This window comes from Sparus aurata, chromosome 13 (assembly GCF_900880675.1).
Source record: "Sparus aurata chromosome 13, fSpaAur1.1, whole genome shotgun sequence".
Taxonomy (NCBI): Eukaryota; Metazoa; Chordata; class Actinopteri; order Spariformes; family Sparidae; genus Sparus; species Sparus aurata.
In genome coordinates, this window is record NC_044199.1 from 1518163 (window position 1) to 1533013 (window position 14851).

Below are 14851 nucleotides of genomic sequence, written 5' to 3' on the forward strand. Positions count from 1 at the left end.
TTACGTCACGTTATGTTACGTCACGTACACCCTCTGTCAGGCAAACATATGCAGAAAGTTTTTATTCTAATCCTGGAGAGAGGACTGGATTAATCGTTAACATGGTTATTAGGTTTTAATATTTCCATATTAAATTGATGACTACAGGTTCACATTCCCACTCTCGGTCTGATTGATGGAGCCGGATCGCATCAGTCCTTTCTGATTGGGCTTCTTGATATTCTGGTTCTTAGTGGAATACCGGGCTCCATGTAAACACAGCTGATGACCTGTCATCAGGAAAACAAACTGAGTGTGGAAAACAGAGTTATAAGGAGGATAAGTCAGCTCTGATCCAACATGTACAAAAGGTCATCAGGAAGTAATTTCTTAAATTGGAAAATGTGGAATCATTGCTCCATTTGAAATAGTAATTTGTCACACTCTTGGTAAGTAATAACCCCGTTCACTGTACCGCTGCTCGCCAACTCTGTTTAAATCCCACAATAATATGGAGCTTGTTGCAGTGATGAATCAGCTCCAGTCCTCCCAAACATCTTAAACCACGTTCCAGTGTTTCCTCCAGGATCTTTTTCCTGGCACGGCGGCCTCTGAAACAGCATGTCAGGCCATGTTCTGTTTCAGCCGTTACACATTAAACGTGGATTAGATGAATAATGTCGTTGCTTCCAAAAATGTGGTGAGAATTCTTGATCGGGGTGAGCGGAGGTCTTCCTCTGCGCCGTGCTGCTGTCGTCTGTCTGTGTTTGTCGTAAAAGACGTTGGAAACATTAACTTCACCAGCGTCCTCACAGAGAGATCAAATCGTGAGCGCTGAACACATTTCATAAAATATATAAAAATCTGCCAACTGCAGGAAGTTGGATGTTTGGTTCAGCTTCTGTGATCAGATTTCATTCATGTGACGCTGCATTTTTATTCAGGCAGAGATTTCCGTACGGCTCAGTGAGACAAAATCAAACACAGTATTTAAAAAAGAAATACAATTAAAGTTCTGACAGTAGTAGTAGTTTTTTTATACTGAAAAATTAACTTCACATGATTTTTAGCCTCTGTAATATAATGTACAACATCTGTGTTGCTATTTTTCTGATTCTCTTGACTCCATGACTCTTTATTCAGTAACTGAGAGTTTGTTAATCCATCTGGTCTGTTATATGTAAAAACACACATTGTGCCTGCAGCTATCTGAACACAAACTACTGGCATTTACTGTGTGGTGTCTTTGCTTTACCATTATATGATTTATTTCTGCTGGTATTCATCCAGAGCCTCAAGCAGATTAATGTAAACTGAGACTAACAGTCTTAAAGCTGAACCTGAAACAATGCTGCCATCTTGTGGCCGGACAACACAACACAGATGTTACATAAAATAACTCGTACGAGCACTTAACATAATGTTTCTTTAATGGTGTATGTACAGTTATAAATGTGCATTCACTTTATTCACATTTAGTATTTGTTTGTATGAATACTAAATCTTTAATTATACTTAATACAATATGTATTACTGTGTGAAAGGCGGTCACGTTACCTTTCTGCTCCTTCACTGCGTGTGTAAGCAACGTTAATGTTGAGTGGAATTAAATTTAATAAGCAGTAAAACGTTATAAATAAATATTCAGAAGAGTAATTGAACCTTTGATAGTGTTACAGTAACATGTGTTTGAACAAAGCACAGTATGAAGACAGATCTGCCCGGAGACAGGAAACGTTTCACCACTCCTGCGGTCCAGAACAGAACCGTCGGTATTTGGTCCAAACCAAGATCAAAGAATCTGCACTTCAGCTTTGGTGAAGATGTTACAGAGTCCAGTTTGTAAGAATGTTTAATCTGGACTGTTTTTGGGACGGCAGCCGACCCGACTCACAGTCCCCGGCGCCGGTTTGACGAGTTTGGACTCAAATTTTTACTTTCTTACAAAAAGGACCTTTGACTCCTTTCAACAAGAACTTAATACTGCAACAAAGTTTTCACATCAGCTGATTTGGGAACATGATAACATAGAAATAAAACTATAAAAAGTCATACAATCATATAAATGTTTCACTTTCTGCTTGTCACCATGTCAGAAACAAGAGTTCTGTGGTCAGGAGCAACATTTTAGCACTCAGTTATTTCGTATCAGCTTTTCTGAAACATCTTTCTGCAGATTTATTCTAATTTGACCTTTTGAAAGTTGCTCACTCTCCATAAATCACATGAATGGTTACAGAAATGCATCGAACAGGCTCGAGCAGATTAAAAGTAGTTACCAAGTCAGCCAACATCCAGCGTTGAGTTTAACTGCAGCTCCCTGCGCTGTAGACTCTGTTTACTGGAGTTTGTATTTACTGCCAGATGTTCAGCTTGTTTTTTATTCTTGCCTTGTTAGTTTCCTTTGTACCAGACGTGATGAATTGTGAAACTATTTGTGTGTAAAAGCGGTCCGCTGCTGTCTTCCAGCAGTGGTATTTCATACGAGGGTTCAAAGTGAACGCTCATTTATCAGCACTGACGCGTCCTGATACCAAACACATTTCTGTGTGAGAAGCGGTGAGAAGAAAGTGTTCTGGACATCAGCTGGTGGACCTGCGAGGATCATGCACAGATTAAGCAGTGTGAGCCTTCATGACGTCTTCCCTTCATAAACAGGGGAACATTGAGGTTATTAACAGCTCGAACTAACAGCGTTATGTTCTCGCTTCAGGCTTTTGTTGTGATTTTGAGCGACCTTCAGATGGGAAACTTCTCCCGGCGTAAAACTGCACCTTTAATGTGCATTTAAAGACTTGGGTGAGCGTGTCCTCGGGTCCTGGTGCCGTCTTTGGTTCCTCACACGCTGCCCGCGGGCCTCGGCAGGAACAGGACGGCCTTCTGACCCTGGTGGGTGTCTGGTCCTGCTTTGGGTTGGCCGTTCCTCTTCAGCCCAACATACCAGCTGTACTTCTGAGAGCGATATGTGTTGTAGTCGTTCTCCTCGTACTTCTCCAGGAAGTAACACTCATCGTTCAGTGCTTGCTGAGACAAGACAATGATAAGAGGGAGGAGAAGAGAAGAAGAGAAGAGAAGAAGAGAAGAGAAGAAGAGAAGAGAAGAGAAGAGAAGAGAAGAAGAAGAGTTTGTTTTAAAGCAAATCTTCTGATTCTACATATGCTCACTGCAACAGGACAAAGAATAGTGTCAAGAGCTGAAATAAGAATCTACATGACGAATCATCGTTGGTTTGATTCGTCTCATTAACTAAATATTCTCAGTTATTTATACTGGGCAGAGATATGCTCTGGTCAGCCGTTGGCACTGGGGTTTTCTGGTGTTTCGTAGTCGTGGAAATAACCGAGGCTGTTTCAAAACGGCGGACAGGTTAATAAGTGTTATGTGATGTGATGAAAGTAGTTCCAATGAAACGGCTCCAAAAACCATTAGTCAACAGTTTGAAGGAGAAACAGGATCTGAAGTCATCATGAGAAAGTGTCGACTTAAATGTTTCTGATTTCATCTAAATTTTCCACCTGATTTTAAAACATCAGTTCAGCGTAAAGTGTCACTTTGACTCAATGTGAACACATGAACCCAATGTGTTTATTTAATTATTACATATAAAACAGGAAACTGTTACATAAACACGACCTGAGTGTTTAGTTTTACTGAAGTTTAGTCATTTCAAACGGGTTTCCTCACTCATGTTATGAATTACACATCTTGTTATTTCATTTATTCACATTGACTCAACATGATGAAATTTGAAATGTAATTAAATGAAATGGAACGTTTCCATAATATACGTCTACAAAAAGCACTGAGACGGATCCCGCAAATATAAATATATCATATCATCGATGTTTCGCCATCTGAGGACAGTTCGTTTGTTCAAATCGGTCTCGTTGAAAACTACATAGTGCTCCTTTAAATTCACTGTTTTAGGCAAATTATTTTCTGAGTGTAGCGAGATCTGTGCTGTGTTTGGATTTGGAAACATGTGTCTGAACCTCACCGATCCGTAGAGGCGTCCGCTGCTGTTCATGGCCAGGTACCTGCCCGACCTCTCGCCCTTGATGACCACCACGCCGACGCTCACGGCCTTCAGCCTCAGGACGTCTGCAGCACAAACACGTGACAGTGTTCAACATAACAGGATGGAGGATAAACTGCATCCAACACAATCTAATCATCATTTTTCTACTGAAATAAACATCGGCCCTGCAGAGGCCTTTTGGTCTCAGGTCGTCAGCGGGAAGTTCTTATTATTCACCAGAACTTCTGCGACCTTGTTCAAGTAATTATTAACATTCTTCCTTTATTACAAGTCCAGTTCTGCTTCCTTCCAATCAAAACTCTGCTCTTTTTTATCTTTAACAACCCTGAAGACTTTTAATCATCAGTCCAGTTAAAGTAGATTTGATGTACAGAATATACTCAGCTTCATTTGAATCTTTTCTACTGTCAACATGCTTTCTTTCAGACATCAGTTTCATGCATTCCTTTCTCACCGTATGGGTCATTTTCCTGCCTGCCACCGCTCACAGTCCCATCTGCTGATATCCGGAGGTGATATCCTCCGTTCCGGCTGTACAGTCGGGTCAGCGCCCGCGGCTCCTGCCGGGTCAGGTCCAGAGACGCAGGTCCAAACGGCAGCACCGTAACATCTCCCTCAGACATCCTGCACAGAGTTTGAGGCTTGGACGAAGCAGAGCGGAGTCCCTGTGTCTGCAACGACAGAGCAGATCCACCTCAGTCACCGTCTGTCTCACCTGGACTGTGTCTGAGACACGAGAGAAAACAGGAAGTGCAGGACAACGCCGCCTTCATGATGATTACGGGAAATATCCTCCTCCCCAGCCCTCCTCTATCACTTTCACCCTCTCTCTGCTTCTCTCTTTCTCTCTGTCAACCTTTTAAGGTTCTCATGAAGTGATGAAACCCGGCAGGGAACCAGACCTGGACGGAGGCCAAGCAGAGGAACGTGACTAAACTTGTTTTCCGACTGAACATCACTTAGATTCTTTCTTTGTGGAAATAATTTCCAGATGTGGCGGTGATGTAACTTTCACCTGAAATAATGTAGCACAATAAGCACGTGGAAATGACCGAGTACAGATAAAATCTGCCCTGATGTTTGTTGACTCCCTTCTGGAAATGCAAGAGTCTAACAAGTCCATGCGGCAGTTTAACACACTGGCAGAAGAAACACCAGAGACATTTTCCTCACGCTGGTTGAAGCAAAGACGTTTTGACACCTTGTATTCAGACAAAACAAAATCTCCAGCAGCTACTTGAAATCTTTCCGTCTGTGGAACTCGAACCCATCCAGCCCTGTCTGTCTCATCCTCACTCCAAAAAACAAATCAAGCCCATTTTAAAGCCACAGTGTCAGTGTAATCTCAACATCCTGGAGGGTAGAGATCCCAGAGCAGCGGCGGCTGTCACAAAGTCTGTCAGATGTGAAAGGAGCGAGCCAGCAGTGTCGCTGTGCAGCTCTGCTCTGTGTTATCATGTGCAGCCAGAGGTAGAGCAGAAGGGAAATAGAGACAGACGAGCTCACATCTGGAATGTCTTGGAGAGGCATGAGGAGCAGAGGGAGGCAGAGGGAGAAGGAAAGCGAAACACAGAGAAGTGCAAAGCCACAAGAGGAATTTAAGGCCTACCCACTGGCAGCTGGTTTTTCCTGGGAACAGGACCTGGAGCCCAGTGTTGTGTTACGGGATATGAGGAGTTAGTTAGTGGCAGACTGGTCCTCGGGGACCTTGGGACAGAGCCGCCGGGGGGGAATGACGTCAAAAGTCTAATCGTTGACCGAGTCAGAGTGCAAATGCGTGGGAGGAGAGCCTGGACCTGATAGTAGACGGGGATGATGTCTGGGCAAAACACCGCACACAGTTCTGTGGAAACACAAGATGAATTATCTTGTTTCCAGAGTTGTTTACTGGTTTCCATCTGCATCTGCAGTTATTCTTAGATTCGTCTTTTTTATGTCTTTTACAGCTTAAATAGTTGGAAAAGCTTCGACAACTTGCTCTAAGTACGAGCATGATCATACACCATTAGTATTAAAGGGTTATTCCACCAACTTACACATTTCTTTAAAGGTCTTAGAGGAATGTCCTCCAGTGATGTCACTCATTGGCACCAGAAGGAGACAACGTGGAATAAAAAAGGTTCTACTGAATGTGATCATTTGTTTTTGTGTTGTAGGAGAGCTGTCTTTCAAAACCTGGTGCCTACAATACCCACAATGCACCTTAGCCACTGAGTGACATCACTGGAGGCAGTTTCTCAGATTTCATGCAGCTTCTTCTGGAGCCACTGAAGGCTTCAGATTTCTTTCTCACATTTTCAACTTAAATTTGGGATTTCTGTTCTTGTTTCTTGGCCTTTATTTTTGTTTAGATTGCGCTGAAATAAACGATATAAGAAATTTGAATTATGAATTGTTTGCTAATAGGAAGCGTGTTTCACTACCTGCTGTGCTTTAGCCTGCAGTCTGCTCTCAAGTGATTTACACTTTTTTACGTTTTATTTTCAAAAGTCGACTTATTTCTGAACAGAACCAACTTATTTCAAGCTTTCTCCTCCAGTGGAATGATCCTGCTGCAGGGACGGAGTCAGTTCATCCTCAGACTCTGTTCGTTTCTTGTGTTTGAGCTTTTTTTCCTTTTTGCAGTGAAGTAAATACTGTCGATTCACAGATGTCAGTAAAAGTGATGAGAAACATGCACGAACACACACAAGCTAGATCATATAAATCAATCCCTACAATAAAAGCTTGATCAGTATCGACTTGTCATACGTGAGTCACGTTGATTATCAGTGAGCCACATTCCCAGACGAACAGCGAGCCTCCTCTGATGGACTGAATCAGTCACCTACCTGTGAGAACGTCAGGTGACAGTGATGAGCCAGCATATCCAGGTGAAACAAACTCCTGTAACTTTCTGTGCCAAACTGTCTTTGCGTCTCCACTCGTGTAGAAGAGCCTTCAGTGTGCATGTCTGTATTTGTACCTTCTGTCTCTCCCCACCACCTCACCAGCCTCCTCGCAGCGTCAGAGGACTCATTTTAACAGGACGACGTCAGGACTAAAATTACCACACTAGAATAGAGAGAGAGGCTGAGACAGGGTGACGCAAGTGTCCGGGCCGTGGGATCCAGCCTGGAAATGACAGAGCCTCCCGTCTGACTGAGCTCTGATACATTCTCACAGCGGCGTCCTCCTGGAGACGCAACACAAACATTTACAAAAGACACAAAGGACGCTGACTTCAGCCCTCAGGATTCATCTTACATGATGGCGGCGCCTCAGACCAGAGGTGGCACAGCCGGGTCACCTGACCGGAGTCACATTTCTGCAGAGTGAAAGAATCCACGAGTCATCAGAAGTAAAAACACACGTTGACAATAATTCACCGACACAGACAGCAAATGTTCAGTCACAGCAGCATGAGGTCAGAGAGGCTGATTCAGATCAACTGCCTCAGAAACGTCAGGCTGAGGCCGGTTTCTATTTTCTAACTGTGGGACACACTGAAGTACCTGTACTATTCTACCACCACATTTTAGAGGGAAAATGTTGTTTACTTTCTACTTAATGTTAATTATTTGACACCTTAAAGTGAAACTCTCGCTAAAATGCAACCAAGGCTTTTTTTGTGATTGAATATGAGTCAAACCTTCGTGTAAAAGCATAATTACAAAGAAAGAGGCACTTTTAAGATTTACCGTATTTTCGTTATTCGGCTCAAGCTCATTTTTAATGGGAGTGCTACGGGCACTCGTACGCTAGCATCAAAAACTCTATTTTTAAAACACTAAGAATGCTCGACACAACATGAAACTTTGCTCGTAGTATCACCAGCTTTTACACGAAGGTTTGACTCATAAACATTCACAAAAAAAGCCTCGGTTGCATTTTAGCAAGAGTTTCACTTTAAGTTACTTTGCACATAAACATTTCTTCACTCAGATCATATGAAGAGCTTGTGAGAACTGAAAATATTAATTAAAAACAAGTACAGCAGAGACGATTTGTCCATTAATCAATGAATCAATTCACAGAAAATCAATTGCCAATTATTTTGTGAATTGTTATAATCGAAAGTCATTTTTAAATCAAAAATGTCAAATATTTCACGGTTCAAAGTTCACAAATGTGAAGATTCTTGTCTTTTTCTTTTCTAAATAATTTGTGAGGTCTGGACTGTGTGAAGGTGTCAGAGTGAACTCAATCAATTAATCAAAGGAATATTCAGCAGATCAATCCAGAATGAAAAAAAAAACCTATAATAGTAACAATGATCTAATGGTTTAAAGGCACAGTATGTTATTCCTGCAGCGAGGCGTCTCTCAACATCAATAGAAAAGAGTGAGTAGTGTGGGATCATGGGAGTTGTTGTCTTGATGAAGTCGTGTTTTAAAGACACTTTATAGAATGTAGATGTTGAGGTGCACATGCAGTTTTCTGCACAGAGTAATACTTCAAGTACATTTTCCTCGTATACTTAATTTTTTTTTAAAGACACGTTTTTAATGGAGGACTTTTACTTGTAACAGAGTAACAGAGTAACAGAGGACGGGATCTGAATACTTCCTTCACCTCTGTCTATTTTTAAAGAAGTGTCACTGCACTGCTCAGATTCCAGTTTTGAAGCCGGTGTCCAACAGGAGTGAGCGAACAGGAACACTGACAGATAGTTCCCGTCTGTAAGAGAAAAAAGATGCTGATGTCACATCAAGAAGAGAGAGGGCAGCATTAATGTAGGAAGACCAAAGAGAATACAAACCTTTAATATGTTCACAGAAACAGAAACATGAGGTTAAGGATGGTTTGTAATTCATCATTTTGCAGCACACACCTACAAGCATTCCCAAAGCTCTGCCGTCTACATCCTGCTCACTGGAACTGAATGATATATGTTCCACTGTCTTCTGTGAGGTGTTCCCGCATCTCAAAACGCTGGAAATAACTTCCAAAAACGTAGAAATCTCAGGATCTATTTCTGCACGTCTGTCTCGCAGGCCGGGTGAATTATTCACCGCGGTGAGCTCGACTCTGTCTTCTTCTAATGGACACGTCGAGCTCTTTGCTCTATAATTCATACCGTACAGCACATCTGCATCGGAAAACATTCAGACTTTCTGAGTTTATGATCGTGAGACATGTGGGGAGAAGAGACGTGGAGAGTCTGACCTACTTTTCTCACCTGCTCAGACTGAGCGCCTGAGATTTGTCTTTGAAAACAGCTGCTCCACCTCTTTTCACCAGGAGATGGCAGAACAGCTCTGCTTTGTCAAACACAACATAAATCTCACCACCACAATTCAAAAGTGTCAAATTCCAATCACTCTATATAGTATTTCACTTTCTGTTGTTCTGTAACTTCTGTCAGGGAGATGTGAAACCACTTCTTTGAATTTCTGAAGCACTTAATGTGAACTTGACTTGTGACTGAACTTCTCCAAGAACATACTTGCAGTTCCTTTTAGTCGTACACACACGTGTAGAGGGATGCGCCTGTGTGTGTATATGTGTGTACATGTACTGTATGTGTGTGGAAATCAAGCATCAAATAAAATCATCTCATGACACGTTCCAAGCTGAGCAGGTCCAGATGACACCCTTTAATTCTTTTATTTACAGAGGCCCAACATTTCCCCCGTGGACAAACATTTTGGCAAAAGTGGCGAGAAAGAAACCGTCTCTAACAGGCAGAAACCTCGAGCAGAACCGGACCCCGTGGTGGACCGCCATCTGTCTGGACCCTAGATGTGTAGAACTGTGCATATGTAGATTTATTCATTCTGTGTGGTCGTCAGTGTCTCATCACTGTACTGAGAGGACAGATATGAGTGGGTCTCTGGCTTCACTGTCCAGGTGAGCGAAGGTAATAAAATATTGGATGGGATGATGAAACACTTCAGGAACAAAGAAATAAGACAGTGAGGAGGAGGGAGGCTGGTACGACCGGACCTCGTCTGAGTTAGAGAGAACCTCTTGAACCAGATCCAGCTGCAGCTGCATTAAAGCTGCAGACTTTAGATTCTAAAGATCCAAATGTTTCTGAAATGCAACAGAAACACATCTGATAGAAACAGACATGTTTGCATCAGTAGATGTGAGATTGTTCTACAAGCTGGACGCTTTTCTAGCTTCAGGCTGATTTAAGTTGTGACTTCTGGAGGATGTTGGTTGAGCTGAAGCTCTCCGGCTGTCGGCTGTCATTTGCTTCACGCTTATCAAGAGGAAATGGAAACATGCGTATATATTTTTAGCCGTCGAGTTGATAATTAGGTTACTGTTCTCTCAACAGGAAGCTTTGAGGGATGAAATTAAAGATAGACGAGAACAATCTAATTAACAACATCTTGATGGCCATAAAGCATGTTAGCGCTGATAGCATCTTTAAATACATTCAGTGAACCTGATGTGAACGGAAAGTCTTTTTATATTCCTCCTCCTGCTGCAGACTGTTGTCGGATTGGAAACAATTTCTTCCTAACGTAGATCAGCTACAGAACACGAGCTCATAGACACCAGTGAGACTGTGTGATCTGTGTTTCCCTCGTGTGCCAGACTACAAACCGGTTAACTCTGGTTCTCAAACTAAACTTCTGCATCTTCTCTTTCATACACAAACAACCGGCGCTGACTTCCTGTGAATGGCCATCAGTGTGCACCACAATGTGACAGATGGAGGAACGAGAAGCGACCAGACGCTGTACCGCACTTTGGCAGAGGAAGCGACGCGGCTCCATCCAAGCTGCTCTCACACTATAACCACAAACACAAACTGTGCATGAGTCACTGACACACACGTCACTGACACATGCACAGTTTGTGTATGTTGAAGCTGCACTATGCATCTCATGACTGATTATGTTGTGCCTGAACGACCTGAATAAACAAACTCTCTTTGTTTTCACGACTGAATAAAGTGAACAAAGGACAGCAAACTGTATACTATAATTCTTTGTTCATGTGTGGCGGACCCTGCCACCTGTCTAGCTTCAAACAGTGTTCTGGGGATCATATTTTCCTCTGGGAGCAGCTTGTTAATTCAGTTGTGGTTGGGTAAATATTAGAGTTTGTGTTATGACTTCATTATAAAACCTACTGTTTGAATTTCTTCTCCAAAATGACATACTGCCCCTTTAAAGAAGATGATATGTCAGCAGTGTATGTGAGTAGAATAACAACTGAAGCTGGAATTAATCATATTCTTGATTTAAATATGATCCACAATCATTTTTAAGATGTCAGTGAACGCTGACAGATGTACGGAAGCCCCCTGTGGTGCAGCTCTGCGCCACCAGGGGGCGCCGCACAGTGATGACGCGCTGATCCAGGGCGGATCGGAGCCTCTCCACAGAAATTCCCCGCTCTGGCTGAAATGACGTGAGTGCCTCCTCCCACCAACCAGGCTGCAGCGGCTGCATGCACAGATCGTCTACACGTGGTAAGATGTCAGACTCAGTTTGATCCCACTGGGTCGATGTCAGCTTCCAGTTTCCACTCAGAATCCAATTATTGGACGTATTTTAGGCTCCTGTACACATTCTTCTTAAAACTAAACTTCTTCTTCGTGTTTTAATATTCTGTAAACACGTAAAGAGCTTTTCATGTCACTGAAAACGGAGCTTTTGGGAAACCTTTCCAGGATGAAGATATTCAGAAACACCATCTTCAGTGTTGATGTGCAGACAGGGTTTTCTGATTGTTCGGCAGTCTTCTGATTGGTCGACGTGGCCTTACAGCAGAGGTCATATCGCCACCTGTTTTCTGGCGTGCGCTTGACAGCCTACATTTGCATTTAAAAAAACTCACCTTTTTAAAAATACCTGTGTTCGTGCAGACTATAGACCTCAGAGCGGACAGCTGACAGAGATCACTGTTTTCTATCTCTAAAACTGAGATTGTTTCACCTAAGAGACTTAATACGTCAAAAATATCAAGTTTGTCACCACCAAGTGCTAAAAATTGAAATGTTTTATATAACATGCAGCATGTGTGTCGTTCATTAGAACTTTAGGATCTATTAAGTCATCAAGTGCAAACTTTGCACCGGTGGTGGAAGACGTTACTGTGGTTATTCAGATATTTTACAACTCGACTGTTTCAATAACTTGTCTGTGTTCATTTTTATGTTTCTAGTTTAGTTTATCTTCTCTGTTTTTTTGTACTCTGGCTGCATTTCACTGTTTCAAAGTGACGAGGAGAGAATATTAAACTTCAACCAAATAAATGAAAATAACGTGTCTGTGAAAATGTTGCCTATAAGTTAAAACAACATTATGTAACTTTTCTTTCACCTTAAAGGGGCACTACGTAGTTTTGGAGACGAAACTGAAACACTGAATTTTATATTTTCAATATTAACGAGGTAATAAAACAAACTGAACAAACAAACTGTTCTCAGAGGAAAATGAGGTCCAAGAACACTGTTTGAAGCTAGAAAGGTGGCAGGGTCCGCCACATATAAACAAAGTAGTGAACAGTGAACAGTGAACTTGTTGACAGTGAATGCACCAGTGAGCCATGACACTGGCTGTGTTGGATGTACATTGGACAGATGATGGCTTGGGGACAATACATAGTTGATACTGGCTGTAAGGTGCGTGGTGCATTTATCTGGGGGTCTGTATCAGATTCTGCTCAGGGCTCAGTGAAGCTTCGGGCTGGTTCTGATTCCACCTGATGGGGATGCAGAGATGCAGAGGTCAAAACCAAACAGCAGCGTTTCCAGAAAACGGATCAGAGTGAGACCTCCTCTGTTTCCTCCCCCTGTCTCTGATCTGGAGTAGCTCGCCGCTGACCCGCCCCCCGGACGAGGCCGCTCAGCAGCCCGGCCTCCTGATTGGCCCAGAGCGCCGTCAGTCGTGGGATTATCCTCGTCCGGGTGGGTTGGTGTCGGCCTGCAGCGCTGATCCGAGCGGGTCTGCAGAGAGGCAGTGTGTTTGAAACCGCCCAGGGAAGACACCGCGTTCACGAGGAGCTGGTTCTGTGTTCTGCCTCCCGTCCGCTCCACGATGACCCGGTCCAGAGGATCGCAGCACCGGTTTACCTGAACAAGTGTTTCCTCTGAACCCAGCAGCAACTCTCACTCTGACTTCTTCTCATTTCATTTCATTGGATGCGGTGTCGGACTGCTGGTGCTGGTGCTGGTACTGGTACTGGTGCTGCTGGACTGTGGCTTCTGTCAGCTTGAGTCCACCTCACAGGTCGTGTGGGCCGGCGCTCCTGTCGGAACCTCTCCGCCCGTGTTTACATGCTGTAATTGGATTTTCCATCATTTCCAGCAGCAGCAGTAGTAGCTCAGGCTTCCCTCCTCCTCCTCCTCCTCCTCCTCCTCTCGTTCCTCCCTCCCTCCTGTGGGGAGCTTCTTTTTGCCGGGTCGTCCAGGTCGGTACTGGTGGTGGAGAAGATGGGACTACCTGCTCTGGAGTTCAGTGACTGTTACCTGGACAGCCCTCAGTTCAGGGAGAGGCTCAAGTCCCACGAGCTGGAGCTGGACAAGACCAACAAGTTCATCAAGGAGCTGATTAAAGACGGCAAGGCGCTGATCCAGGCTCTCAAATGTAAGTGTGTGTGTGTGTGTGTGTGTGTGTGTGATGTCCGAACCTGAGATGCCTCCAGGTTCGGACGTGTGTGTGTGTGTGTGTGTGTGTGTGTCACTGATAAGGAGTTAAGGCGGGTGAGTTTGAGTTGCTCTGAAGCTGTCAGCACATTTGTACCCATCAGCTCACATAATGAGGCATTTAACAGGGAGAGATGTGTGTGTGTGTGTGTGTGTGTGTGTTAAAGGCTGCGATGCTTAATGCTAAAGAAGGTTTTAACTCTGTCCCACTGACTGTGATGAGGTGAGTGTGAAAGTCAAAGCCTGGACCGGTGCTGACCAGAGAACCCAGAGAGACGGACGGGTCATGATGATGTCACTGGGTCTCACTCATCATGTTGTCCGATGACGACACTCCGATCGTGAGCCCTTCTCAAACGTAATCGAGGCACAGACAACATGCTCATTGTTAACGTGCTCTCAGAGTCTGGGTGATGAAATCATAGCAGTATGTGTCGGTGACAGACGAGTTATTGATGGCGTAAAGACGATCGATGCCCCGACCTGTCATATCCTTGATAAAGTGAGAACAGCCAGTCGTTTCACAGACTAATCCCACGTATGCTCACTCCCTTCCTCAGTTAGACAGCCTATCAAATCCCTGTGTGCCACAAACAGCCAATCATTTAACAGGTGTGTAGTTTGGTTGCACCATCACCATGTGGCTGACAGCAGCAGAACAGTGTGGAGTGAGGTGTCATCAGGTCACGCTGGCTGTGGTAATGTTGGCCTACAAGTTGCAACCCCGCCAGCGAACACAGCGACCACCTCGGCCTCTGCTGCTCCTCTTCTCCTCCTCTTCCTCCTCTTCTCATCCTGCAGGAGTGTCTCCGGGCCAGTTGTGTCGGACGAACAGGTCACTGCTGCGCCACCACCCGGTCTGTTTGCTCCGCCTCTGAGCCCAGAGACACTGCAGCACTTCAGCGCGACCACGGAGGCAACAATCTGCCTGTAGTGTGTTTCCCCGTGAATCTCCCGTAGACTTCAATGCAGCTTTTTGTCTGGCACCAAAGCACGATTCAGTGATGTCCTGACCCTTGCTGCTTTTTTAAGGTTCCTTGGTGGTTACCAGGATCTTAGACTGAAACACAGTCAGAGGCTTTCTAAATGATTATATTTAGGTGTGATAAGGTTGGATACGGTAGATGAAGTTTCTGGGTTACGTGACGCTTTGGTTAGAGAAGAATCTGACATGGACTGACGTGTAAAGAGAGGACAAGTTGGTCTTTGACATCCAACAAAGTGGTAAATACAGATACGGT

At 43.9% G+C, this 14851-nt stretch overlaps 2 protein-coding genes across 8 annotated transcripts in view; one reads left to right on the plus strand and one right to left on the minus strand.

Moving 5' to 3' along the window:
• Positions 1 to 1391: 1391 nt before the first annotated feature.
• LOC115593663 (putative fibroblast growth factor 1) lies at positions 1392 to 7281 on the minus strand. 7 transcript variants are annotated; one of them, XM_030437254.1, is made up of 4 exons: positions 7265 to 7281; positions 4473 to 4689; positions 3977 to 4080; positions 1392 to 3003 (listed from the first exon to the last, which is right to left on the minus strand). In XM_030437254.1, the coding sequence occupies exons 2-4, from the start codon at positions 4639 to 4641 to the stop codon at positions 2818 to 2820; spliced, it is 459 nt and encodes a 152-aa protein (XP_030293114.1). In that variant the 5' UTR covers positions 4642 to 4689; positions 7265 to 7281; the 3' UTR covers positions 1392 to 2817. The 7 variants fall into 7 exon arrangements, with proteins under 7 accessions (XP_030293114.1, XP_030293109.1, XP_030293112.1 ...); XM_030437249.1 differs by lacking the exon at positions 7265 to 7281 and adding an exon at positions 6850 to 7093; XM_030437252.1 differs by lacking the exon at positions 7265 to 7281 and adding an exon at positions 6850 to 6949 and having other exon boundaries at positions 4473 to 4744.
• Positions 7282 to 12839: 5558 nt separating this feature from the next.
• The window catches only part of LOC115594366 (rho GTPase-activating protein 26), an 86903-nt gene continuing 84891 nt past the window's right edge, over positions 12840 to 14851 (plus strand). Inside the window, exon 1 of the mRNA XM_030438411.1 lies at positions 12840 to 13551. Coding sequence (XP_030294271.1) covers positions 13398 to 13551 — 154 coding nt within the window. The 5' untranslated portion in view covers positions 12840 to 13397. The remainder of the gene's footprint in view (positions 13552 to 14851) is intronic.